General features: G+C 42.9%; 7 protein-coding genes across 7 annotated transcripts; 2 read left to right on the top strand and 5 right to left on the bottom strand.

Moving 5' to 3' along the window:
- Window positions 1–35: 35 nt before the first annotated feature.
- On the top strand, window positions 36–1,814 carry EAE98_006999 (uncharacterized protein; the record flags this gene model as incomplete). The annotated part of the gene is made up of 1 exon (XM_038954622.1): window positions 36–1,814. One exon carries the CDS (start codon window positions 36–38, stop codon window positions 1,812–1,814), a length of 1,779 nt encoding a protein of 592 aa, XP_038809302.1.
- Window positions 1,815–3,128: 1,314 nt separating this feature from the next.
- EAE98_006998 (uncharacterized protein) lies at window positions 3,129–4,161 on the bottom strand (the record flags this gene model as incomplete). The annotated part of the gene is made up of 3 exons (XM_038954621.1): window positions 3,129–3,672; window positions 3,777–3,820; window positions 3,961–4,161. The coding sequence occupies 3 exons, from the start codon at window positions 4,159–4,161 to the stop codon at window positions 3,129–3,131; spliced, it is 789 nt and encodes a 262-aa protein (XP_038809301.1).
- Window positions 4,162–4,894: 733 nt separating this feature from the next.
- EAE98_006997 (uncharacterized protein) lies at window positions 4,895–6,366 on the bottom strand (the record flags this gene model as incomplete). Its single annotated transcript, XM_038954620.1, has 4 exons — window positions 4,895–5,973; window positions 6,029–6,119; window positions 6,175–6,298; window positions 6,350–6,366. 4 exons carry the CDS (start codon window positions 6,364–6,366, stop codon window positions 4,895–4,897), a joined length of 1,311 nt encoding a protein of 436 aa, XP_038809300.1.
- Window positions 6,367–7,220: 854 nt separating this feature from the next.
- EAE98_006996 (uncharacterized protein) lies at window positions 7,221–7,682 on the top strand (the record flags this gene model as incomplete). Its single annotated transcript, XM_038954619.1, has 1 exon — window positions 7,221–7,682. The coding sequence occupies one exon, from the start codon at window positions 7,221–7,223 to the stop codon at window positions 7,680–7,682; it is 462 nt and encodes a 153-aa protein (XP_038809299.1).
- A 907-nt stretch (window positions 7,683–8,589) lies between these two features.
- EAE98_006995 (uncharacterized protein) lies at window positions 8,590–12,929 on the bottom strand (the record flags this gene model as incomplete). The annotated part of the gene is made up of 2 exons (XM_038954618.1): window positions 8,590–11,268; window positions 11,322–12,929. The coding sequence occupies 2 exons, from the start codon at window positions 12,927–12,929 to the stop codon at window positions 8,590–8,592; spliced, it is 4,287 nt and encodes a 1,428-aa protein (XP_038809298.1).
- A 566-nt stretch (window positions 12,930–13,495) lies between these two features.
- EAE98_006994 (uncharacterized protein) lies at window positions 13,496–15,902 on the bottom strand. Its single transcript, XM_038954617.1, has 2 exons — window positions 15,085–15,902; window positions 13,496–14,876 (listed from the first exon to the last, which is right to left on the bottom strand). The coding sequence occupies exons 1-2, from the start codon at window positions 15,097–15,099 to the stop codon at window positions 13,809–13,811; spliced, it is 1,083 nt and encodes a 360-aa protein (XP_038809297.1). The 5' UTR covers window positions 15,100–15,902; the 3' UTR covers window positions 13,496–13,808.
- A 7,100-nt stretch (window positions 15,903–23,002) lies between these two features.
- On the bottom strand, window positions 23,003–24,705 carry EAE98_006993 (uncharacterized protein; the record flags this gene model as incomplete). Its single annotated transcript, XM_038954616.1, has 2 exons — window positions 23,003–24,484; window positions 24,544–24,705. 2 exons carry the CDS (start codon window positions 24,703–24,705, stop codon window positions 23,003–23,005), a joined length of 1,644 nt encoding a protein of 547 aa, XP_038809296.1.
- Between the last annotated feature and the right edge of the window lie 3,037 nt (window positions 24,706–27,742).

Raw genomic sequence — 27,742 nt, 5'->3', positions numbered from 1 at the left:
GTATCAACATTGCTCTTTACTAAAAGTCCGCGACCATGGCACTCTCGTTTTACCAACGGCCAATGAACGCTCAAATTAACGAAATCCGGCTCCTGGAACTGACAAAAGGCTCGTCCTCAGATCCAGTATCGTGCTCTATGAGGTTGGTTTCTCTGGACGACGCGGATATTGAGTATGAAGCATTGTCCTATGTTTGGGGGACAGTCGCCGGACATGTGCCAATTCAAGTTTGTGGAGAAAGCTTCGAAGCCACAAGCAATCTCGAGTTGGCGCTACGGCATTTGCGGTACAAAGATCGCAGCCGTTTACTCTGGGTGGACGCTGTCTGTATAAATCAAATGGATATACCGGAGAGAAATAGCCAAGTAAAACTGATGGGTTCAATCTATGAGACTGCGCACCAGGTCGTCGTGTGGCTCGGAGAGGAGGAAAGTGATACTATGGAGATCATAGAGCTCATTCATCGTATGGCTGGAAATCACGAATTCCACTGGGCAGACTTCACTCCAATAGAAGATTATGAGCCTAGACCGGAACTCGGTGTGGATCGTTTGCTTCTGTTCATGTTCTTTCGCAAGCCATGGTGGACTCGCATGTGGACACTGCAAGAAATGGCAAAAGCAAAGAGCTTGACCTTCATCTGCGGCTCTCATGTTATATCCGGCAAAACTTTTGAATTGCTAGTTCAGAGCTTTTACATACATTATCAAGTCTGTTGTTTTCCTGAAAATAATAATCCTATTCTGACCTTGCCCCATCTCGAAAATCGATTTTTGGAGCTTCAAAGAATTGAAAATCTGAGGAAAAGTCGCACTCGTGTTGGATTCCTTGAATTGGCTCGTTTATACAGATATCGCATCGCAACTGACCCTCATGATATGGTATATGGGCTCCTCGGTATGTCGTTGGACCTTGATGACAAAGTCATCAATTATCAACTGCCGGTTGCTGAAGCTTATGAACTTGCCACATTGGCATTGATCGCGAAAACGGGTAATCTCGACGTTTTCAGCCATGTTCTTGAGCATCCTTCAGACGCTTCACATGAGCATACAGAGAACCTCCCTTCTTGGGTACCAGATTGGAAATTGGAATACAAGTTCGAGGTCCTTCGCTTCTCTGGTAAACGCCAGGAAGCATTCTCCACGCATAAAACCTCGGGATCCATTCCTGTGGATATCAATCGAGTATCACCCGGCAAAATAGCTATAAAGGGACTCCTGTTTGATACTGTGGAAGAACTTGCGCACGCTAAAGCTCCTTCGATACTCATTAGCTATGAGTCAATCGACGAATGGCGAGAATTTGCAGGAGTTGATGAGAAACCGGAAGAGCCCTATGCTGGCGGCAAGACTCTCATAGATGCATTTTGGCGGACGCTATGCTGCGATATGAGTGTAATCAGGGGAGAGAAGCGGGCTACTTTCAAAGATCGGATACTACATGATGAATGGTGGTGGATATTTCTCTTGATGAAATACGAACAGAATGCCCAGGGACAATTAAAGAAGCTGAGGCAAGAGGAATTGCGCGGTGTGAACCAGCTTGCTCTTTCCATATATTCTTATACCGCTGGTCGAAGATTCTTCCGAACAAAGACAGGTTACATTGGTGTCGGGCCATCAGGAATGAAAGAAGGTGATCAAGTTTGCGTTCTGTTCGGAGGAAAGACCCCGTTCATCCTCCGTAGAAAAGATCCTGAAGCAAAAGTACACAATAAGTCAGTAGAGGAGTGGATCTTTGTAGGTGATGCTTATGTTCAAGGGATTATGAATGGAGAAGCTATAAAAAGTATGGAAAACGAACAGTTGTAGTCGGAAACGTTTATTCTTTGTTAAAATTTAAAAAGACATTCGAAGAATAAGAAGGATAAGTTAACGATGTCATAGTTAATATATAATTTCTATATCGGCAAATTACTCTCATACCCCTCAAATATTATTTATTTACTCTCATGCTCTAGAATTAAAAGGTAATTTACTCTTGTATCCTTTAGATTCTATTTATTTTAGACTAGATTTTATAACAAAGGAAGAATAGATTCTATAATAGGAGACTAGATTCTATAAGAGGAGACTAAATTCTAATTATATTATTTCTTTCCATTTTAATATTTTTTAATATTTTTCATAATAAAGTAGATTCTATACTATAGAATCTAAAAAGTATAAAAGTAAATCATCTCTCAACTTTAGAATATAAGAGTAATTAAATGACTTTTAAGGAGCACGAGAGTAATTTATCGTTTTCATATATACTTAAAATACTATCAATCTACTTAATATAAAGTATTAGAGTTAAAATCCTCTATAGAAATAAACCTATATACTTTCTTTCTTTCTTATTATAATATTGTTAGTCTAAGGAGGATACGAATGACGCAGTACCTATAATGACCGGTCCTAATTGTCAATATTGTATTCTATCTAGAGAGTTAGCTAGGTACTTATAGAAATAAGCAATTATTAAGTATGCTACGAAGCTAGGCCTCTCGCTTAGTATACTAGATGATCGGGATACTAAATTTTTCTACAGAATCATAGTGCTTATCTAGATAGTCTTCTCAATATATTAAATAGTGTTTCATGAGTTCATTTTCAAAAACTTAACTAATATATAAAAATCATATATTGAAATCCTATTGATAATATATAAACCTAGTCAAAGTTAACATGAATTCAATTTCATAAGTACATATAGTACTAGAATCTCATGTGGACAATTCGCTTTTCCGAAACATTCGCTTTCCCCGACTAGAAACTCGTCGACCGTTTATGAGAGCCAACTATTAGAAGATAGAGCTCTACTTCGATGCATATTCTCCGTCTTTCTATTTCTCTACGCGGTACGCTCTAAAGAATTGTTGAGATGAAAAAATGGTTGAGTTCGAGCGGCTTGTTATGATGAGGAGGGGTTTCTGCTTAGTATGGATATTTGAATGAAATGATATGATATGACTATTTGTCAAAAATGACTTGAGGTCTTCCGATACGGAGTAGAATGGATAATAGATATCCTAATCATATCATACTGATTACTCCGACCTAGGGAGTCCTCGCCGTCCGTCCTTCCAATTTACACGCAGAAAATTAGTTCCTAACCCATCCACACACACCAAAAGCAACTCGCTAACCCAAAGGCTTAACTTTCTTCTTTTTCTTCTTTTCCCCACCCCCTGCTCCGCCCCCCTTCTTCGCAAATTCCCTCCAACTTCCAATTCTCTCCTCCCTACTCTCCTCCCACTTAACTTCACTATCCCTCTTCCTCTTCCTCTCTTCCCTCTCCTCCTCCACTCTCTTCTGTTCCCTTCCCTCCTCCTGCATCTGCGCCTTCACCTGTCTCCTCCTCCTCTGCTCATTCTCAATCAACACAAATTTTGTTTTCTCTCTCCACTCCCTCCTAAACTCCTCACTCGGTTCCTTCACCTCCGCACTATCTCTATTCAATCCCTTTTCACGCATTACCAGCATTCGTGCATCGGCAATCGCTTCATCTAATCTTTCACGATGTTTCTCATCCATCAACTCCGTCTGCGCTTTCTTTAACCGATCGAATGCATCTGGAGCAAGTGGATTGCGTGTTTTATCTGGATGGATCAAGAGGGATTTTACACGATAACATTTTTTGATATCGGATTCGCCGACACCGGGTTGGAGGTCGAGGACTGCGTAGCTGTATTATTCTTGTTAGTTGAAATGTTTGGGTCCTTCCGATTTATTTTCAATGCCGTTCATTTTCTTCCATCAAGATAACGTTCTGAGAAGGGGAAGACATACGCATCTAAACGAAAAGCTTTTAATATCCTATCGATTTCAGAATCCTATGCAAAACACATAAAGTCAGTAATCAATCATTCACTCATTGACTCAACTTCTCCGTCGATTTCAAATCATCTCCAAAAACAATCCACCCATATAACTTCTTCCAATCTCTCCCTCAACCCCCCCAAAATAAACATACCTTCATAAATTCCTTTGCCTCACTCTCCAACCCCTCCAGCGCATCCAAATCATCCTGCGCATCCCCTTCGTCATTTTCCTTCTTCACCACCACCTCCTCCTGCTTATCCTCCCTCTTCCCTTCCCCCTGTGCATCCTTCACCTCATCCCTCTCATCTTCCTCCCTCTTCACCCTCTTCGCATCCGGACTCGTCGCCGTCATTATCTATTCCGCGGTTTCAATTTCGATTTCGATTTCGATTTCCCGGTAAATAATTCTGACGCTATCAAATTATTAAACCTCTTATCGATGGAAGTCAGTCGTGCGGAAGAATAGAAATTGGCGGAAAAGGCCAAAAAGGTGAGGTGATTGAAGAATTAAAGAATGAGGTTGATAAGATTAAGAGATCGAGATAGCAGCTTTAGACTGTCAAGCTAGCGCTCGGGCCACCACTTAAGAATGCGGGCAAGGCCACTGGTGGGCGGGCTGATTGACGCGTATTTTGGTCTGGCTGACATAAAGTTTTTGATGGTGCTTCCGGTGAGGAGCCTTCATGATATAATTTTATCACTAGGTGACTTGATTAAAGTTGTTAGGTTTCCACACAGATAACTTCAGCTACACACGTACCTGAGGTCACTTAAAAATGAATTGAAAAATTCATGGAAACGTGGAACAAACAGTATTTTCATTCTCATTCCCATACCAGATATCCACAAGTCCCGATCTTGCTAACGCCATACATACATACATAAATACATCTAGACATTTAAGTGCACACTTGCATTTCCATGCTACCAATACCACTTCATATGAATCCATTTGACCCATGTAAGAGGGTCTCGTTCTGTCATTTCTCACATCATAACCACTACTCTTCTCAATTATTGCGTCAATACCATACGTACCATAAATTATGATATGGCATGACATGATGAGAACTCGTGCGAAATCCTCACAAGAAATAATCCGCCACCGGTTTCTTAGCCGGCATGCCCCTTGAATCCTGTGGCGCCGCATGGAAAACCCTATATCTCCTTGCAGGTCCACTCAATGCTACTTTCTCTTTCAATAACGGCGCATTAGCACCATTCCCTCTACTAACTTCTCCATTACTCCTTGCCATTATTCCATTTCCTGTCCCATCCTCTCCTAATTCCATAATCGCTGCTACATTTCCACATCTATAGCAGTAATTTGGCGCAGACCATACTGTAACAATACTATGATCGAAAGTCTCTTTAAACCCCTCCATTACTAACTGATGGGCTCGAGCAATCATTGAAAGGTCGTTGGTATGGTTGAACATTTTGACGATATCGGCTCCGAATAGAAATCCTGCGCCACGGGGGGAGAGACCCCAGCCATCTATTTCATCAGGATCGGACCAGAGTAGATCACACATGGCGCCTTCATGAGGGACTTCTTGTTTGCGGTCTAAGAGACGGATTTTATCGACTGCTTGGATCAGAGGGGAAAGACCTCCATGGACACAGAAAACCGCGCCGGAGGGATTGCCTGAACTCCCTCCACTGTAACCTGAAGCCCCAGAACCAGGTGCACCAAGACTGGTGGGGAATTTGCTTTGGGGACTTGGAGAACCCTTGTCTGATGAACTCATTTCTGAATCTATAGATGGCTTTCTTTTCCCAATCTTGTCCCTGTTTCGTAGAAATTTGTTCATAATACTTCCATCAACATTTAGAATCTCGATTTCCACATCCTCGTCATTAAATTCTTGCGTCGAGGAGGCACTGTGTTCGCCATTCGGCATAGATGTAGGTTGAAGACTGCTTGATGCTCCAAGCACAATCGCACCGAGTGCAAGATAATCGAATACTTCGCAACAGTATCTCCATACATTTGCGCTTCCATACTTTCGTAAGCATTCGTCGTAAAACCCGTAAACTGTTGTAATTTGTCTAGATTCGTGATTACCTCGGATCAAGGTCATTCGATCTGGATATCGTACTTTGAGGCACAGTAGGAGGAGGAAAGATTCTAAAGAGTAGAAACCTCGATCAACGAAATCACCTAGACAAGTTAGTCGAGATCCGCCATCTATGCCATATAGAAGGTCGTATTTTACCCATGAATAAGTAATTTGTATCGGGCACATCACCACCAACTCTGAACAGTTCCATGAGATCATGAAATTGTCCATGAATATCACCGCATATCTGCATAAATTCGTCAATATCGACCTATCACTTGCGCAAACTCATGAAGCCGTACCGTAACTGGAGCTGTTACTGTGACCACATTCCCTTCCTCGATCAACAATTCTCTCGCTTTATGACATAATTCTCGCACTTCTGCTTCTGGGATGGGTCGGCAAGCTCGCAATTGCGAAATGGCTCTGAATTAAAGTCAGATTGCAGTCTTTTGAAGGAAGTCGTAGAAGCTGTACCTATCCAGATCGCTCATCTTTCTTACTCGAATATTTCACTCAGGAACTTTTGCGGGTCAATGTATCGAGTAGGATCAGATTGGCGTCTACGGAGTTTATGTAATGTAAATAGCTTCCAGATGTCGATGAGGCGCAATGTCAATTTATCGGCCGTTCAGATTCTGCAGCGCAGCTCATTCGAAAACCCCAAGATTCGAATATGGAAGTCCCTAATGTATTTTGTCGAATTCGTTTCTTAATAACGCGTGAATGTTAACGGCGCATCGAGGTTCTATGGGGGCGCAAACGAGATGGCGAAATATCCCAAGTATCTCAAGGCTGGAGAAAATCACTTTTCGGGAAAGAAAGACCAAATAAAATCCCGCTCCAAGTGAGAATTCGACAACAGATTATATCGCTGTTATTAAAGAATTCATTGATGTCTTAATTATTATTGTTATCGAAATTGTCGGTTGAATTATAATTTTCCTCAGCCTCGAATATGATAAGGTATTGACTGACTGGTCTGAATCTGATACCTCAAGATGACGCTAGTGTTAAGAGTGAATATCGAAGCTCAAATTAATAAAAGTCTGGGGTGGCTTGGTGGGAACGTGGTGAATTTAGAGCCTCAGACCAAAATTAATAAATTACCCGAGGATATTCCACCATTTTTATGTTCAACTGCGGAACCCTACGTCAATTTAAAGACAGGACTCATAGATACTTCAATTAAAATTCCATGTCAATGTTTTCACAAATAATGAGATAACAGGTAAGTAATCTTTCAAAACTCAATTGAACCTCATTACTAACACCAGTTAACAGACACGATTCATTCTTTAAACAAAACTCACCACATTCCCTTGAAACCAAAATCAAAAAAAAAACCATGCCGCCTCATCTTCACCCCCGCTCAAAATTTACATCTTCCCTCTTCGCAGGCACACTCTTTGCTAGTTTCTTCGTCGTAGCACTACCGCACGTTCTTCCTTGTCCGGCACCGCGCGTCGTATATGCAGATGATGGGTCGGGATCACAGAGGCCGATGAGGAGAAGGAGGAAATGTCCTGTTGATGAAGTGGGGGAACAAGGGAAGGAACAGGGGCAGTTACAGATACAATTGAAGGCTGTGGGAGGAGACAGAGAGGGAAAGAGTGAATATAAAGATTTCAATGAGAAAATTCGGGAGGAAATGGGTGGTAATACTGGGGAATCGGATGATGGGGAGGAAATAGAAGGAAGCAGGAAACTTTCTAAGCGCGAGTGTCCGGTGCCGAAACCTGGGGGTGTACTAGGAGGAATATTGGGCTTTAAGTCGACTGTTGAAGAAAAGGGCTCGAAACCACCGTGAAAGATAAGATCAACTTCGGAAGGGTTTTGTTATAGGGTGGTGAAAATTAGGTACTGGCAGGATTGTATATATGGCGCGGGTGTACATATTATGCTACCACGTGTACGGTATGATCTGACATTGGGTTCATGAGTCTACATATTGTGGATGAACAAATGAGATATTTGGATGCATGTGGAATTTTTGGATTTACAAGATCTCCACTCGGCATGCCGTTTAATGCGAGAGATGAAAGGAAAAACGTTTCTCATTCTTGAAACGTTCAAATAAAACGACTCTCTACTCTTTACCTTGAATTGTTCTCGCAGTCGTCTCTTCAAAAAAGAATTCTGCAGAACCCGCAGTGCATTCCAAGCATTTACAGAGTAAAACTTTCAATAGCCGATACATGTTTGCAATTGAGGTGTTTCTGTCAGTCATTTGCCAATCATGCACAGAAAAGTAGGTTTTCTATCACTCACAACATCTCACTAGATTATCAAATGGAAATTGTGTTGAAGGAAGGAACCACCTCCCTTTTACACAACTTCTCCTTTTGTATTCCATTAAGCGAACACGGAATAGGACTCTCCACGCCAAATATTTCCTCGACAATTCAATACCAATTCATATATTTAATCAAGATACTGAAGACACATATCATGCTATCAGTAAGTAGCAAGTCTAATTGTCACTTACGCAATGCCAAATTACAAAGGGAAATTACATTTAGGCGGAAAAGTCCTCAGCGAATTTACGCGGTAACTCATACTCCGGCTTTCAAGCACCATGCAAATTGAGTGATTGGAAGTGAAAGTGAAAGTCAAATTCTATGCCCTACACGATCATCCTATTACTTTACAACTCCAATATACATCAAAAGCCCACGCATATTGTTACCCATAGATACTGATATACTCAATACAACTCACAACTCACCCACCCATTTCGTTTCACCATCAAACGGATTTATCTCTCGCTTCCTCGGTACCATGCCAAATTTATCCGGATCCTCAAGATGATCGGAATTCAGGATTGCGTCCCAATGTGGGGCAACTGGCATGTATGAAACCACTTCATCCCAACTGGCAAAGTCGCCTTGCTTGGTTCCATCATATCCAGAGACACGAGCAAGTAAAGCTCTCCGGAAGTCGTCTTTGGCTTTCTTGGCATCTACAGAAATTTCATAATACGGCCCCTTGTGCTTTTTAAGCTTCGCAAGGTAAGCATCCGCATCAGCGACTCCGTGTATGTTCTTGAACCACTCGTCAATGGTTATTCCCATTACGCTAGCTGCTGTATTGGCTGCCTCGAGGGTTTCCGTGTCTCTCTTGCTGTCGGATGCATCGTGAACCCAAGTGTTATGGTCCGTAGGGTCAAATCCAGGGATTGCTGTCTTTTTGATAAGGTCATCTAAACTGAGACCGTTGGATTGAGCCCAACTCAGCATTTGCAGCTGTTTCGCCATTTCATGTTTCTGTTCTGCCAGCTCCTTCTCTCCCTTTTTCGACGCTGCTTCGGCCTTCACAACATCACCAGGTTGAATCCCGTCTTTGACAGCTGCAGCGTGTTGTCTGTCCCTATTCACTTGTTTCTCTTTTGACTTGTACTTGTCGGCCAATTTCAAATAGACATTCAGATCCCTTGCATCCTTCTCTTCCTGTGCTTTGATCATTAATTGTCTCTCTTGTTCTCTTCGATCTGCATCTGTCATGGGTGTAAAGCCAAGTGCACCTCGTTTCCGTTTTTCTGCAATACGTTTTCGTTTCAATCTTTCAGATGCGTTTTGGTTATTCAAGGCTGATGTTTCCTGAACTTCTTCATCCAAACGATGTTCCTCCCTGTGTCTCACTATTGCTTCTAGTGCCCACCTGTTTTCGGGTAATGTCAAGATTCTTGAAGGAGCGAGACCCGCAATGGGGTCTTTGATGGGCGGAATCTGGATTTCGTTTACATCCTTCCTCTGTTCATTGAAGAACACTCTTAGACGCTCCAATTCCCGGACTCTTCGTAAGGCTTCCCTTGCTTGTGCCTCAGCTTCGGCGTTAGATGCTGGCTTCCACAGATCAAGTTTCGTTGGTTGTGAACCAGGTGCAGGTCCTTGGATTTCTTTGACTCCCTTGTTTATCTGATCAATCAGTTCCTGTATACCCATTTCGAGCTTCTCTCCTTCTTGCTTTTCAATTTCTGCTATTTTCTCCTTTTCTTTTTCTTCTAAGTTTTGTCGGAATCGTTTGGCATCGGGTGGGAAATAGCCATCGTTGTCAGCCTGTCGTTTCAAACTCTTGGCTTCATATGCAGCTTGCTCCTCTTCAATTTCATCAAGGGATCGTTCGTGGAATATTTCAGAGGATTGTGATTGTACGTTTTGGGCATTTTCTCTATGACTTGCCCACCATTGATCTCTCTGGTCGTCCGTGGGTCCATCTGAAATGTCTCCATAGCCGGGAGGGAGTCCTCCCCATGCCGTATCACTAGTTGGTTCAACCATTTCTGACCTAAGCCATGAATGAGCAAGAAAGGCCTCTTGGAAATGAAGCTGTGCGGCTACCCATTTAAGCTCAGCTTCTGGGCTCTCAAATGGCAAAGGTCCAGGCGCTCCCCAATCCTCATTCGCTTCAGATTGAGCACGGCAATCCAGAAAACCTCGGTTCGATATGAGTTTGACAGCGCGGGGATCCGGCATACTTGTGTTTCTTGCTGGTTTTGCGTTTTTCCATCTTACCCACTTGAGGTCTTGCTCTCCTTCACCCTCATCATCTTCCATGATCTTGCCCACAATTGCATTCTGCCAGTAGTATCCGGCGGCAACGCCAAAGTATTCATCTCTCAAAGTTTGTCTCAATGAGCTCCATTGTCGAGACCAATCTTTTGTATTAGCACCAGCCGGCTGTAAGTAAAATCGACCGCCAACACCATGCCAAAATGATACTCCGCCTCCCTCACTCTGTATGATAGCGAATTCTGGCAACGGGCCTGCAATTTCGCCTTTGCAAACTGCGATTCCATTGATTGTTAGAAGTCGTCCGTCCAGGTTAGCCACAAAGTATCTGTACTTCAAATCAGAATCTTTGTCAATTTCATCATTCCAAAGCCTGACATCTTTTGGGAGAAAAGATTGCGTTTCATCGCATTTTGGCGGGTAGGTTCGAGGTGGCATATCTCGATAATACTTTTGTTCAGGTGCAACCCACCAAGGATCATCAAACCTCATGGGTCTGTATTCCTTCTCTTTCATTTTGAAGGATGGCTCGATAATGTTGTCTTTGCCTCGGTCAACTGCCTTTGGACGCTCTTCGCCAGGATTGACCGGACTTGAAATTGCCTCGCATCGCCGAATATCCAGGGGAAATATATCCGGGTTCTGGTAGCTATCATTATTCTCGAAGGATTCTCTGTGATCACGATCTTCAATTTTATCTAGAGTTTGTCGATATATGTTTTTGGTAGGAATATTGAAGATGGTGCCTGTTACTTTGTCCCAATACTTTTTAATCTTCAAAAGTGATCCGTGGTCTTTGGGTCTGGGCATGTAAGGTACGTTAGGTTGGTCATCATCAGGCACTTTGACTTGGCTTTGTGCGTATCTGCAAAGGGGGCGGAGAAGCTATAAATGATTTCATTAGTGGGATGCTTTCCAAAGGAGAGAGTGTATCATACAGGATAAGGACTTCTTCCACAATCCACACCACCATCAATCTCAAACTGAGAATTCTTCAAGAAAGCATCCAGGTCCTCGTCCATATCAATTTTAACATGCTGTTCACCAACTTGCCTTGGTCGCCAAACACTGTTCTCAATGGGATCGTAGTATTCTTGAAAAGTCTCGTCGTCTTCATCTGGGACAGCGTACTCGATGAAATTTTTCATAGCGAAGAAACCACCGCTAGAGCCATCATCTTCGATTGGAAATGGCCTTGTGAGATCATTAGGATTGAAGTTTTCGTCATCCTCCTCATCACCATCGTCGGGCGCACGATCAATCGCCGTCGCGGGTGTGTTGCTCTCATCAGATTTTCCCGGCCGCGCTTTATCAATGTAATCCTGAGGATCAGGCTTTTGCATAACCGACGGATCTAAGTTTCCTGCGTACGCTTGCACAGTGACATTGTAATGTGCTTCCTGCCATGAGAGCTCAATGTATCCGACGCCCAGTTTCTTATTTTTCTCCAGGCGTTCTTTGAATTCCTCAACGACGGCAGGACTCGTCCGTTTCGTTGCGAATTCGATGTACTTTTCCTCCAGACTTTCAGTGGGTCGATACGTTTCATTCCAATTGGGTCGACTGGTTAATTTACATCGACGCACTTCGGGTAATTCTTCCCATTTGGCGAGAGCAATAGCGTACTCGATAGAACCCGGCTGAGCTTGAGGTTTCGGATCTTTCTTCCAGAATTCCGAGCCGAGAAGCTCCTCGACCCGTTCTTGCAAACTCAATGGGAGTTCATCGCGGACGTATTCCATCGTCAATGGTAGATACTCCGGCGCCCATTGCTTGTAATCTTTGAAATTCTCCCATTTAGGCGCCTCCCAATTGCGTCGCTGCCATTCGGCCAGCGCTTCACAAAACTCTATATATCCATCTCCCAAATTCCGATTTTGCCTAAACAGCGCCTTGAGATTCTCAATGGCGCGTTCTTTCCACTCTCTCCTTCCTTGCGCTATCTCAGAAATACTCGTTTCGAATTGTTCGAGCGCTTTCGCTTCCGTCCGATACGGTTTCCCTATCTTCACCTTTTTCCTCCTGTGCTGTCTTCTTCCTGCTGGCCCCTCAAAAGGAAGCTTCCCCTTCTTTTTCTGTTGCTTGATATAAGCTTCCCATTCTGCATAGGCGCGCGCAACCCACACTTCGTTCACGCGTCCTTCTATGTAATGATTATTCCAAATATCCCACGCGCGTTTCCAGGATTTCCACACCTCGTGTCCGTCCCCGGAATAATTGAGTGTGTATGGCGATTTGTACTTCCCCGAGCCGAGCAGAAAATCCCGCACATCTTTTACGACGGAGGGGTGAAGATTTTCGGCCAGGGGGGAGGGAATGCGTGTTGCGGGGATGGGAGAGATGAGGGGGATTTGGTGACGGTTTTCTCGCATGCGGTGCAGCACTGCGGGGGAGGAGAGGAAGGGGGTGAAATCATAAGTGGTGTATTTGTTTTGGGGGACGGTGAGGATGGGTTTGTTGCGCGGGTCGATGACGGCTTTTGGGTCTGGGGCGGGTTCGGGGGGTGGAGGGGTGGGAGTGCGCGAGAGGGGTTGAGTGGAGGTCATGTTGATTGATGGTGGATTGTGGAGAGGTGATGTGATGTGAGGTTATGTCAGGGACTGTATGATTATAGATACCTAGTCAAAGTACGAGATGAGAAGATGGAATCTGATGAGTACTCGATTGAGAGGAAGTTTAGCATGCGAGATAAGTATGAACAGCGTGAACTTCGAAACAAAACCCAGTTCATGCAGCATACACGATTTTTCACGGGATCAACAAGATTAGAGAAGGAGAAACAAGGTGAGGGTTGAGATGAAAGAAGCTTTGAAGGAAGTTTGACGCAAAGGAAAAATTTGAGACATTTTCTTTGCTGTGGTGCTCCATTCTTTGCCCATTGATGATAATTCCATATCCGTCAACAGAGAGGGTTAATTGTTTGATGCTTTAGCTATACTTGGACGGAAAGGGATTAGTGCTGGCTGTGAGGAATGTTGAAGTCGAGGGGGGGCTGCGAGTGGTGAAGTACCGTATTGGAGTAGATTGGAGTACAAAGGGGAGGTTCATGATCAAAGAAAATTTGAGGAGATGGAAATTGGGAATTATGAGAGATGTATATGGATGAATGTATGTGAATTTGTAGGGATTCTGATACTTTTTGGGTTTTTGTTTTTGGACGTTCTAGACGCAGTTCTGAAATTCAACCTCGACTGGCAGCAGGGTTGCACCAGAAAAATCAAGCTGGGTCACTGAACCTGCAATTCGAGTAAAAGTAAGTAAGGACTACCTAGGTATTCACTCATTGACAGATACCCGATAAAAACGGAAAAGTAAAACACTTTTTGAATTATTCCAATCGCTGTCCGTGAAATATGTAGCAAGTGAGGGGTATCTGAACACATAAGAATTACACTAAATTTTGATTTCGCTCCGTCCTGCAATTGTCATAAGCCTACACCATTTTCGGAATATCGGTCCATTACATGGAAGACTAACTGGTTGTCCACATTACAATCCATACCGGGCACGCAGCCCAATTCTGCGCGAACTACGGCGGGGTCGCCGCCGGCCATGGTCGTTATCATATCGGTTGCAAATACGCAACTATTCAGGTTGGTTCCGTTATTCTCGGAAGGTATGTTCGTGTTGTATGTTGATGATATTGGAGGTGACATTTGATGAGATGAGACTGATGAACGAGAATTGGGATTCGAGTTTGTGTGGGATTGTAGATGGGAATGCATTTGAGGGGTCTGTGGGGAAAGTGTATTGTAGGATTGGTTTGATATATATTGCGACTCGTATTCGTAGATGGGCGGAGATTGAATGGAGAGGCTCGATGGTGTGTTCTGCTGTTGTGAGTTGGGTAATGTTATTGGTGTCATATTGAATCTTTGTTGCTGTTGCTGTTGCTGTCGAGTGTGGACAGTTCCAGCCGTGCTATGGTTTTGGCTGATACTGCTATGTCGACTTGCCGCGCTGCTTCTTCTTGGACTCATAAATTGTTGCGCCTGTGAAAATCCTTTGCCGGTCGGTGTTGGTGTCTGTCCTACGCTCATGCTCCGTGAGGGTTGCACTGGATCCCATACCGAATGGACAGTATTTCCACTGTAAGAACTCTCCCGACTTTGAATCGTCTGCCCCATCGTTGTTGTGCTCGTTGGACCTATACTCCCATCCGCACAACATAGTTTTCTCGCCTGAAGTAGTTGTTCTAACTGTTGTACCGAAGGACTTTCACTCCCATATTGCGCCGAAATCATTAAATCTTCCGAACTCATTTGTAAATACGTTTCCACCATTTCATTTCCTACCCCATGTTGTGCTAGCAGACTTCGTAATTTCTTATTCTCATCTGCTACTCTTCTTGCTGCCAGCTGGATTTCAGAAGATGCTTCAATACCTTGGAGCTCACATTGGCGCAATCGTGCCTCGAGCTCTTGAAGGTACTCTTTTCTTCGAGCGCGGGATCGTCTTTGGTTGTCTCGTATGCGCGCAAGGTTTGCCTTTTCCTAAAACATGTAATTAGACTTTAGATCGATCAATGTACAAATCGTTGATGATATGGTGAGAGCTTGTCTAGAAAGGGCGTGTGGTGCATGTGCATATGTCAAATGTCAAATGTCAATTGAGCTTGATAATATCTTGGCATTTGATCTCTCTTCGCAATCTCCAATTAGAGAAAGACGACTTCCAAAGGATGAAGCATTGTTTACTCACCGCAGCCGTCGACATGATGGATTATAGAATGATCAAAGTCTTGGGGATTTTTACTCATTCCAAGTAATGCGCAATTGAATTGATTGAAATGATTGTGAACTATCAATAGCCGCATCCCCTGTTTAGCGCGGCTTGGATTTGAATGTTCCCAATTTTTCACACGCGTAAACTCTCCTTGGGCATGGATCCGAAACGGCGAGAATAAAGTTGGAAGTAGATGGAGGATCGAGATTGGCTCGGCAGTTGCGATTATATATAGCTATGCAGTAGTATATGGAGTATTGGATGCAATATCTGACCCCTATGTTCCTCGACCTTGTTGTTTAGTATCGCCTTTGTAGCGTTAACATCTTTTCTCTAGCCCGTCGCTATCGTCCGCCTAAAAGCGTGGCTGTGCTGTGCGTGCCGTGCTAGACGTGGTTGTTGGGAAGAGACTGGTCAGTGCCGGCAGAGAGTTTGTTTTAAATAAGAAGCTTCACTCCGTCTCCATGGTAGAGGGTAGAAGGTAGAAGGTAGAAGGGATCTGGCATCTGGCACCTGGCATCTGGCATGTACGAGGAATGGCATTGGTGGCATTGGTATTACTTCATGAAACCCCTTCCAAAGAAGAACACCTAGCTCCCTTGTACGAAGGACACATTAATGAATTTGTGTTCATTGGCCAATCATGGAGATGGCTGTGTAGAACCAGATTCTGGAAAAGGACAAGTCCGCGGTCCCTGGGTCAGCAAAGCAATGTGAACAAGGTGAACAAGGTAGTGGTGGAGTGGAATTCAAGCATAAAAGAAGCATCAATCATAATAAAACCAAAGAAGCCTCGAACGGTCTCCGGGATTTATCCATCAGAACCTTATTTTTCAATCAATCGGGCGGTGTCAATTTACCCGGTCGGCATCTTCGTACAACAATTACCGAATTGAGCGAAGAGGTTGAAGACGAAGATATACTTAGTACTCACCTGCCTACCTGGGTAAATACTGTCAATAGTCTCTCCTAAACCTTCGCTTCACAGAACCAGAAGTTCATCCCACTTCTCTCTCATACAAGCATTTGCTGCTAATATATTGATCTCCCCAGCCCGGCAGAATGGCCTAGGTCGTGCATTGAAATAACATAACTGCAAACTCAAGTCTGGTTGAACAAACTTCGGGAGTTCTGATACCGGTAACCTTGACCTCCTTGACCTTTTGGTCCCGATGTCAAACTAGAAATCAGATGATGGATTTCTCTTCGACGTTTCTGCTTTTCTATTTTGGCTTTGAAGGCTTGGGGTTAAACTTCTTACAGCTGTTCGGGATTCTCTAGTCCTTTCAATGTGTGGCCCGGATCAGCGGAATCGATCCCATTTGCTCGACATGTGCCGCACTCATTCTTACCCGTCAAAAATCGTCCGAAACATTTGAATCACCGTGTAACATGTAAATCGACATCGACGATCATGTCACTTGTTACAATCTGGGGTTCAAGATCTCCAAGTGGAGATATCACAGAACTTAAAGTGATAGGATCTGTTGGTTTGGCGACCTTCGGGTCAATGCAATATATTGTTACCATCTATCCGTGTCACACATTTGGCTCGTTGGGGTCTGTAGGAAAGAAAAGAAAGACTCTGTACTTCAATAGTATCCCGTCTTATTTTTTCGTGATCTATTGCAATTCTCCCTCTACCTCCAAGATATCAATGTTTGTTTGGCAAGGGGCAACTTTTTCACTAGTGAATCTGTGAGTACAGATTCAAATTGCTATATCGAACATTTCTCCAATTGTATGCATAGTGAGCCCGCCAATATTCTTTTCTTGGACGCAAATTTTTGTTCGCAAACGAAGAAACTGTCACAAGATTAGTCGTCTATCTACTCTTCGATCCGGAAATTACTAAGAACGTATGTTGAGTATACACCCAAAGTCTGGCAAAAGTTTGACTGGATTCAGACACAGCTTTTGATTGTCAGTGACTATATTATTGTTCTGTCTGAAAATAAAGTAGTGCAGAGTTATATTACAAGATCGAATTGTGGTTTTATTTCTTAAGAATATCCTCAGACGTGTCGGTTGTGCGAAGAAAATATGGTTGTAATTCGAACACATGGGTAGAACACATACAGTGCTCCCACTTCTATCAACCACAAACACCGATCCCGTTTATCGAAAATATGAACAACGCCTGCTGGTATGTATTATGGGGTATTTATTGGCTCTCAATAAAATCAAGAAATAACATGAATCCACACACCAAGACGATTTTCTGAGGTCAGTTGAGGAAAATGAAATTCTCAACTATATGGTACACAAGTAGGTAGAGTGTCTACTACTCAAATATAAGTCATTCTTAATAAGATCATGAAATATATTCTCATTCTCGCTTGCTGCGATCCAGTCTATCCATCGTCGATTCTCAATCTTATCACCAGCGTCAGAGTCTCAAAATAAGGAACTTTCGCCTTTCATCCTCAGCATCGTTGTCTTTCTTTATACAGTTACGAGGCTTTGAGATCGTCGGAGTCGACTCAGTATGTCATAAATGTGAGTTGAAACGAGGTGCTCCTGAACTGCCAAGTGGTCAGTCGGTGTCCTTTATACCGTCCTATCTTATTGAAATCGATGACCAAATGGCACGTATAGATTATTGGCCTAGAAATCGCGTCGTGCGTGCAGAGAGTCAGTAAATGGCAACGAGTCGATACATGTTCGACATCGGTATGATGGTTGTTCGTAAGATCTTACTACTATCATAACAAACGCCGTTACATGCTAGCTTGGGGTTTATGGCACCCCAGAAGCTAGCTCACAGCAGAGTTATCGAAAAGAGCTGATTGAAATTTTTCGCACGTTAATTGTGATTCTGGTTACCTTCTAGCCACGTATGATTTGAAAAATGGATAATTATTTACTGCTCAGATAGCAACGAAAGTTGCGACACAAAAATTACAGGTAGAGTTGGACTCGTATCTTCTTAGCGCTCATCAATAAATACCCTGTGTCTCGAGGTAGGTAACAAGAATTTGAATTCTGTGCATCATCTATTATTTGTACGAGACAAGTCAATCCCATTTGGTCGTCTTTGTGGCTTGATGTTCACTAGTTTTGGTTCAATCGCGATATTTCGAGTATCAGAATGCGCGGTTTGATACTTTGTTCAAGCTGAATGAAGGCTTGGGAACAAAGTGATATGAGAGTGTTTTGAAAAGAAAAGAGGAGTCTGTGTTTTTGGATTGTTATTCTGCAGATGGTTTATGTATAGCTAGGATGCGAGATCTTGTCGATAAGTTGTAGATAAAGGCTCGTTTGCTATCAGGAGTTTACTCCAATCTTGAATATTCAACTATTATACCACTTCCTGCCATGTTGTAGGACACTAACTGGAATCCCATAGACTATAGAGTGAATAGCACGAGAATAATATCATTTCAATCTATAGATCAGTCATTGAACAATGAAGAGGGGTAATTTGTGTATCTATATTCTCGCCACATCTTACTTATGATTGTCAATTATCTTCTTTCCGCTCATACGAGAGATAGGATCCGAACTCCATTAACGACAACTCAACAAGTTACACACACCGACAAAATCCTCCATCATCCGATATTACACCTGAGAGTATTAAGTGATAAGCATAACTCGCAGGTTGTCGAGAGAATTCACGGCTTTCACATCATGTCATCCTGAGATCAATAGAGCTTTGGACTCTCGACTCCTCTGCGCAACTCAGTAATCTTCCTTTCAAGCGCAGTGCATTACGATATCTGAGGTTTGAATACCTAGATAGGTATGTTTAAATACTCTGGAGTTGGTTGGTGATTAATGTACCAGTCGGCTATCAATGAATGAATGACTCAGTCGTCTGATCTCCACAAAAGTAATAGAAAATCAGGAATAAACAATTAGGAGCCTTACTTTTCATCTCTCTTAGTATTTAAACGCGTTTGTATATCAAGATTATGGAAATAGATGCAAGGATTTCTAGAGCGTGGATGTTTTAGTACTTTTACCCGTGTAAAAATGTTCCTTCGATGTGAGTCTGTTTGTGGTGAGGAGAAATATGGATGGGAGATCACCGGAATGGAATAGAATGGAATGGAATGGATGTTGTGAGTGATTTGCTTGAGTGTATAGTTTTTTGTTTCTCGATGCGAGGGAAGAGGTGTGTTTTCTTTTTCCTTTCTTTCCATAAACGTGGAGTCTGAGTTGTTCATCGAATGTTGTTGCTAGATTTTACATTTTCGCTTGTCTGTTTGGGTTTTCGTTGTCGGATACTTGATTCGTGTTATTGTTGCTTGTTGTGTTGAATAACAAGTCAGGTTAGCACAGTATATGTATTTGCGCCAGCATCATTTCTATTATCATCATTATTATCCTCGAGGATAACTTATCACGTCGTTGATACACAACTTTAGCAACAACCACAGCAGCAGCAACTCAGTCAAGTTTGAGATAGTTGGGAGGGGCGCAAATAGTTTCCCTGTTTTTTTAGCACTGAGCTGCGCACATGCAAGAGTAAAACATCTCATGAACAAAGCTCTTGCTCCTATCCTCTGCTCATTGACTTCTTGAGAGTTTTATGTGATGAACTAGTTTAAGGTCCAGCGGAGCTTTTATACGTGGGAAAATGGAATGTTGTTGGAGGAGTGAGATGGATGACTCCAAGGGGGTTAGTAGCTAAGCTTTAATGTCCGAACTCGAATCAGACGGATGAGATTCATGGTACGTGGTGCCAGGAGTCCTTGTGTTGAGATATGAGTTTAGGTATATAAAGCCCCCGAGATACACATTACTCTGTACGACAGTAGGAATGAAGAACAAACGCTCAAAAATCTTAGGTATTCCTGGCCCTCAAACACATTCTGCATATTTCACAATTCCAAGAACTGTGTATCTGCAAGTGTAATTTACCAGGCACACAGGTAGGTAAGAGCTCTGATAGATAAAGTGCCGGCGGTCAATCCAGTTTATCGACAACAAATTCGTCGTTTCTGGTCAGGAGTCAGCTTTATGGCTCGCTTGAGGTTTCACTTGCTCGAAGGGTGTGATGATCAGAATAGTATCTGTTTCCCATCTCCTGGTTTCTCCTTATCCCTCTGATCATAATTTTCCTATCTCGTAATTGGCCAGCGATATTTTTGGCCCGTTTTAACCATCATCAAGATTCTATTCAACACCCTTTCATGTACTTTTATTGTCATAAGTGTTGCCATTGCCAATAATACGAATCACAAATCACACTTGGAAGTTCCTTTTATCTCATACCTCGCCCTTAACAATAGAGAGAACTTGAGTTCAAGAAACGCATACCAGCTTTGCAAAAAGTAGATCAATTCCAGTTTTTGAAAGCCTTATTTTTTGTACGATGAGGTGCTAAGAATTTGTTGGTAAGAAGATATAATTTCCATTTCATGACTATTTATACTAAAGCAGTGGAGCCCAACATAATATGAGCCCTCAAGACGGAGCTAGAAGGAAATTTCACATGCGAGGAAAGTTTAACTGTACGACTATAATCCTCACTCCGCAATTCGTGGGTCTGTATCTGAGTCTATTGCGAAAAAGTATCATATGAGTATAAAATTCCCTTCTCCTCTTCTTTTTACTTCCCCTGAGCAAGATTAAGGAATGGACAATTCAAACTCATAGGAATCTTCCGAAAGTACCTACAGCGATATTTTCCGAGAAGTAAATCGATGCGGAATCATAGCTGTAAGGTTATTGTGATATTTTGATATCGATTCCCATGACAAACTAACAAATGACAATGAATGTATGGGATATCTAGAAATCACCATACTCGCAGAACTCATTACTTGCATTCTTCCTCAAACAATAGTAAATACATATTGCTTGATAAAAATACATCAAATCACAACAATAAATATACTTAGACAACGATATTAAATCACTCACTGTCTAATCTGATTTATGCAGCTAATAGATGCCCATTAGTATTAATACGAATACGAATACCAAAAAATCATGCAATACCTAAAAATCAAACCGAAAGGAAGAAGAAAAACCATTCATCAATACAATCACAATCACAATCACAAGCACAGAAAACACCACCCCTTTCCCCCATCTAAAAATTAAATAAACAATCCCATCTCCAACCGCGGAATTTCTCCTTCTTTCCTCAAATTCACATACCCTTATCCATATAAGTATGGGCACAAACACTAAACCTCTCACTCTCTAGTATCTAGCATCTAGTAACTATCTACCATCTCCCAAACCTTAATCCCCACCCATCACTCCACAGACTACAAAGTCGTAGCCCTCTCCCTCGGATCGATGGATTTGTGCTTCGTGTATGTGTGGTTAATGCTTAAAGTTTACCCCGCGTTTTATGGTGGAGGCGAAAGGGAGATCTGCATGCTAGCTTGAGGAGCTTGAGGAGCTTGAGGACTCGTGCGGCTGGAAAGTATCTAGGAGCTAGGGTTGAGATACTTCATTTAGAGGTATTTCGTAGATGGTGGTGAGCTAGAAGATGTTTGATTGATGAGTGAGGTGTGGGTGTTGAGCTGGGTTATTTTTTTTAAAAAAAAAAGATTAAAAAATTGGGATGAATCTTTAGTTAGCTAACTTGATGCTGGGGAGGTTTTGTGAGGTTGAGATGGGGGATGGGGGATAGGAGATAGAAATAGGGATCCGGGTAGAATTCCCATGAAAAGGGAAAGGGAAGGGAAGTGGGTGCGAGGTGGTGGATGGAAATCTGGTTCAGGTGGGCAGAGGGGAGGATTGTTGGGGGTGAAAAGAGGCGGATGAGGAAGATAGGAGGAGGAGATATGAAGGAAATGGATGGTTAGATGGTTGAATGTCGTAGGAAGGGGCGAGCATATATTTAAGTGAAGATAAGCAAATCCGATATTGAAGATATTGAAGATATTGAAGATATTGAAGATATTGAAGATATTGAAGATATTGAAGATATTGAAGATATTGAAGATATTGAAGATATTGAAGATATTGAAGATATTGAAGATATTGAAGATATTGAAGATATTGAAGATATTGAAGATATTGAAGATATAGTAAAGAAAATAACACTGAAAATTATAAAAAAAAATTCTCATAGTAAAAGTAACTCCTTCATAAACATAAATATCAAAGAAAATAAAGCGAAGCGGAGAAAAGTTGAGATAGGTACCTACTTATACTCTTTTCTACACACTTGTAATATATAGGTAATCTTATATCAACGCATATCATCTAAGATAGATCAAGAGAATATTTCCAAGTCTTTAGATTCCTATAGATTGATCGCACGCAAGCTGGGAATGGGTTGAGGTGTCTTGGAAATTTATTCCTGGGGAATCATATTAGAGAGGGTGAGAGAAAATGCAAGGGGGTAAGAGAGAGCTTTGGATAGGTACCTACTGGGGAATGATAGGAAATTATTTTGGTGAAGGGGGATAGTTAAATGTTTTGTATAGGTATGGAGTGTGAAGTGGGAATTTGAGAATGATGAACTTAAGAATTAAGGAGGAGTTGGAGAGAAAAGAGAGCATTGAGTACAATAGTGTTGTGTACCTAAGTGAAGACAAGTCCACATAATAAATATCATTGAAGAATTGATCAAGGAAGACACACTACCAAAGATTGAGCGCGATCACATTAGAAACAGAGATATCACAAACATCAAATTCACCAATTGCAAGAGGGAAGACATTTATTTGAAAAATCATAAAACATATTATTTGTATCATGCATGCGTATTTACAGTGCCATAAACTCGTAAAAGACCACTCGTGAGGATATCCTAAAAACCCTTTCAGGACCGATTGACCCGACCAATCCAGGTCCCCCAAACACCGTGAATTACCATGATAGCATCACCCTTGAAACAAAACCGCCACTTTATTACAACTCGACTCTGTCGAATTGTTTATTACATATTTTTCTGCTACTCATGAGTTCATAAACTCATCTAAACCTCGAGCTTTTGAGCTCCATGTTCAGCGTGTTGAACATGCTCAACACCAGTCTTGTCGGTCATGCCCATATCAGCGGCATAGGTAGAGTGAGGAACCCATTTGGCGGAGTTACGCGGGGTAGTCTCTTCCAACATGCGGTCGACTTGCTCGAGGGAAAGACCCTTGGTTTCGGGAACAAGGAAATAAGCATAGACCAAACAACATGTGCAGAGGGAACCCCAGAGGAAGAAGACCTTGGCACCCAAGTTTGCTTGGCCAGATTCAGTACCGACGAGGTAAGGAGTGATGACGGCAATGATACAGTTCCAGAGCCAGTTGGAGGCAGTGGAGAGTCCAACACCACGGGATCTGATTGGGAGAGGGAAAACTTCACCAATAACAACCCAGGCTCCAGGTCCCCAAGTGGAGGCGAAGAAAGAGATGTAGATACAGATGAATGCGATCATGGCGGAAACGGCAGAGGTGTTGTTTTGGGATGCACGACCAGCGGTAACACCGATGATGGCAACGATGAACTCGCAGATTAACATACCGAGGGCACCCCAGATGAGGATTGTACGACGACCGAAACGTTCAACGGTGTAGAAAGAGATTGGAGTGGAGCAGACGTTGACGAGGGTGGTGATCAAACCGATAAGGAAAGGGTTTTTGATCGTGCCGAGAGCTTGGAAGAAGGTAGTACCGAAGTAGAAGATGAAGTTAACACCGGTCCACTGTTGCATCATCTGAAGGGAAGTACCGAGGATGGTTCTGCGGAGGTTGGAGCCTGGGTTGCTGAGTCCTCCCTTAAAGCAGTTCATCCATGAGCCAAAGTAACCGGTTTGGGGGATGACGGACATTTCGTATTCATGGTTGGCGATGATCTCAGTAAGTTCTTGTTGAATGTAATCGCTTCCTTCTGGTTCACCTCTGAGACGAGCAAGGTTGGCAGCGGCCTGGTCGAGCTTGCCCTTCTTGACGTAATATCTTGGGGATTCAGGGAGGAAGAAGAGACCACCACCTAAGATAAGAGCCCATGCCATTTGGAGACCAATTGGAATTCTGTAGGAACCGGTATCGAGACGGTTTTGGGTACCATAATCGACACAAGATGCGAGGAGAAGACCGATGGTAACGCAGAACTGGTAACCAGAAACTAAAGCACCGCGAACCTTCTTGGGGCAAATCTCGGACATGTAAAGAATGATGGTAGCGGAGACGAAACCAACACCGAAACCGGCGACCAAACGACCAGCGACGAGAAGACCAAGACCGGTAGAAGCAGTTTGCAAGATGACACCGATGATGAAGATGATACATCCGAGGATGACAGTAGTTCGGCGACCAATCCAATCAGCCATGTCACCGGCCATGATAGCACCAAAGAAGGTACCGGCAGAGAGAATAGATGTGATCAAAGATTTATCCGAGGCGGGAAGAACGAAAGCAGCTTTCTCGGCATCTGAAGCACCAATACCGGGAATTGGTTTGCCAGTCTGAAGGGTAGTAGGTTAGCTAATGTTTGTGACATGGGGTAATTGAAGTCATGACGTACATATAGATTGATGAAATAGTTCATTCCCATGACACCAGAGATATATCCAGAATCATAACCGAAGAGGATACCACCGAAGGATGCAAAAGCACACATCATGTATGCCTTTGCTGTTACGGGTGCCTCAATACGGGCAACATCCGTGGTTCCAGCCGCTGTCATTGTTGCGGTTGACTAGAAATGTATGGGAGGGAAGAGAGAGAGGGAAAGGATAGAGTAGATGTAGAGTGAAGCTGGCACTCGAGATCAATTATTGATCGAAGAAGTATTGAATAGACTTTGTTGATGAGACTGATGGGGAAAAAAGATGTATTTGGGAGGGATTTTGAGTCCCTTTTGTATCTGTGTCCCATGGGAAATGGGGTACTGGGGTACGGAGTGAATTGGCATGGTTTACACGCTTGTATGGGGTGCTAGCGCTAGTACGGCCATGTCGCCAAAAAAAAGTCTTCCATATCTAATTGATCTAATTGACTCCAGATGGAGACGCCGCACTCCACAGCAAATAGCGTTACCCCATGTCTTCGATGATCTCTCTCCAGACGTCTAGACATGCATGCAGCTATGGCCCAGCCGAGGAGTTAGTCCGTGCGTGCAGTACCCCGAGTAATCGGTCCGTCTTTGTAAGGGATCAAGACTAACTGTACTAGGGACGGAGAAGAGTGTGAAAGTAGATAGGTACTGGACTAGGTAGCATCCTCGATTTTGGGGAATAATGTTTGATGAGTTGCAAGTATCGCTTGGCGGTCAGTATGAAAGTGTAAATGTGCTAACGGTATCGAGTTAGACAGGTATGTGATCGATTGGCTGATCAAGGCATTGTATGGTGCTAGATGCTTAAATCAGTCAGTGAATGAAATCTAATGATTATTAATTTTCTTTTTTGCTTTCTCATCTCATTTGCTGAAATGAATGATTTGAAATGTCTTCTTTCGGGATTGCCCCCCCGTTCATGGTCTTGAATTGATCCAATCCTGTGGTTCGTACCATTCAAACTCGCCCTCAGGGAAGGGAGATCACGACTCTCATTGGCCTTGACTGATAATTGATAATCGATTTTAACGATTTATGCAATTACCAAAATCCCAACTCCCAATTTCTCTCAACGGTATAGCCGATAGATGCTTATTGGAGATGCTTATTGGGGATCCTTTTGGCCCCTCCACAAACTTTGGATCTGGAGAGTTTGATGCACCTGAGATCTCTCGAGCCTCTTTCGTGGCAACTTGGAGTCTTGGAGTCAGATGTTTCGTACACCAGCTTGTGGATCTTCAACAGTAACGTTGTCGAAGAACATCACGACAGCAATAAAGATATGCACGCTCGAGGCAAAGGACGTACATAATTGACCGAATCTCATAAATATATCAGATATCCTAGTTGAGGATCATTTCATGCATCAACCCCCCATGTTCAAGACTTCAGAGGCGATGGAATTCAAGCCATCGACGTGATCAATCGTTGGGTGTGAAACTAATTCGTCTTAGTACACTTAATTTGTTGTTCCTACATACTTCAATCTAATGACTGGGTGAGAAAATACCTTGGATAAAGTTACCTACCTACCACATTCATCTGCCACATTCGCCTGCCTATGTAGTTCCTCGTAATTGATCAATACAGAAAACCACGTTATCACGAATATCCATAGTCTGAACTCTGGTACAAGTCCATTACGAGCGCCTCCGAATCAAATGACCACTTCATTTTTAAATCCAAGCTTCTGGGGCGAGGTACCGGTAGGCCTTTGCGGCTTCATGGGATTTGATATTTTTCGATGGAGTGTGGGAGACTGAAAAGTGTCAAACGTGTGTAGCGGCGTCGGCTATTAGTCTCATTTTGAGTGCATTAGTATTAACTTTGTAGGAACTGAGCCACATTGCTCCAGCTTTTAGTGTTCAAACTAGAATAACAAACTTATTTGATGGAGAACCAATTTTTTTCATGGGATTTGTAAAGCATTTTAGTGTCTGATGTATAGTCTACAGTCTGGATTTTACGGGCAAATCCGTTGACTTGTTCTGGAATCTTTCCATGCCATGCCCCAACACTCGACTATTAGTAGATAGTATAGTCTAGAGGCTTCAAGTTTTAGATCTAGTATCATGTGAATGCAAAACAGGCTGATATGTCTGGACTCCGGACTCTGGACTCTGGGCGGTGGACGGTCGATTCGGGGGGTTATTGCAAGTACACACTCTCGTGGTTGAAGCATACTGTCCATATCTACCAATGTATGAAAATCTCTTCTCAACATTTCACCCGTAGATAAGATTACGCTGTCAAGGAACCCCGAATATGAGCTGTCAACGAAATAAGAATAAGAAATGAAATCGCCCGAAGAATATCCCAATTCCGGCACAGTATAACCGTAATTCTACCAAATGCCCTGGTGACCAGTGACTGATCACTAGTGACCACGTCCACGTCCACGTCCAACTTTGAATGGAGCCATTGACGATTGGGCCCCCTCACCCATTGTTTACTTGTGGGCTCGGGTGTACCAGCTTAAAAAAAAACGTGTTGTGGTTCTTGGCATGTTGACCCCCGGGCTTGTAAACTGCTTGGCTGCAATGTTAAACGCCGAGGGAGGACGTGTTTCCTGGATATGGCGCTGGGATAGTGTCAGATATTGATATTACGATGGATTCCGTTTGTGATGGCGTCTATTGACTCTAGGTATTCACACGTTTGAAGTCATATGATTTGAGATTTGAGATTTGAGATCTTGGTATTGTTGTCGTTGGAGGGTAGAGGGTAAAGAAGTAGATGAATTAGATGAATTAGAGTTCATATAACGTTATATCCATCCTTCCACATATTATATTATTCATCACTACCGATCAACGGTACTTTGTTCAGAGGAGAGAGAATCATGGTGTGAAGTATCTTCCTATCTGTTTGTTTCCACCTTTTCCCTTTTCCCTTTTTCCCTTTTTCCCTTTTTCCCTTTTTCCCACCTATTCCATCCAATTTTCCCCTTCGCCTTTCCTTCCCTATTTTCTTTCGTTCTCCCATCAGAAACCCACTCATTCATCCCACTCATCTCCGATCAAGGCAGTAGCTACTAAGTCCGTCCCCTTTCTTTCCTGCTTTCCCACAATTACTCCAGAGTTCAAACACTCCAGAGCCCAGAGAGAACTTAGAGAAGAAAGGAATAAGAACCCCCAGGTTCCCCACTCCCCGCTTTCCTCACAAA

The sequence above is a fragment of the Botrytis deweyae genome (assembly GCF_014898535.1).
Source record: "Botrytis deweyae strain B1 chromosome Unknown BDEW_015, whole genome shotgun sequence".
NCBI classification, from domain to species: Eukaryota; Fungi; Ascomycota; class Leotiomycetes; order Helotiales; family Sclerotiniaceae; genus Botrytis; species Botrytis deweyae.
Note: the sequence above shows the minus strand (reverse complement) of the source record. Positions and strands in the feature narration are given on the sequence as shown.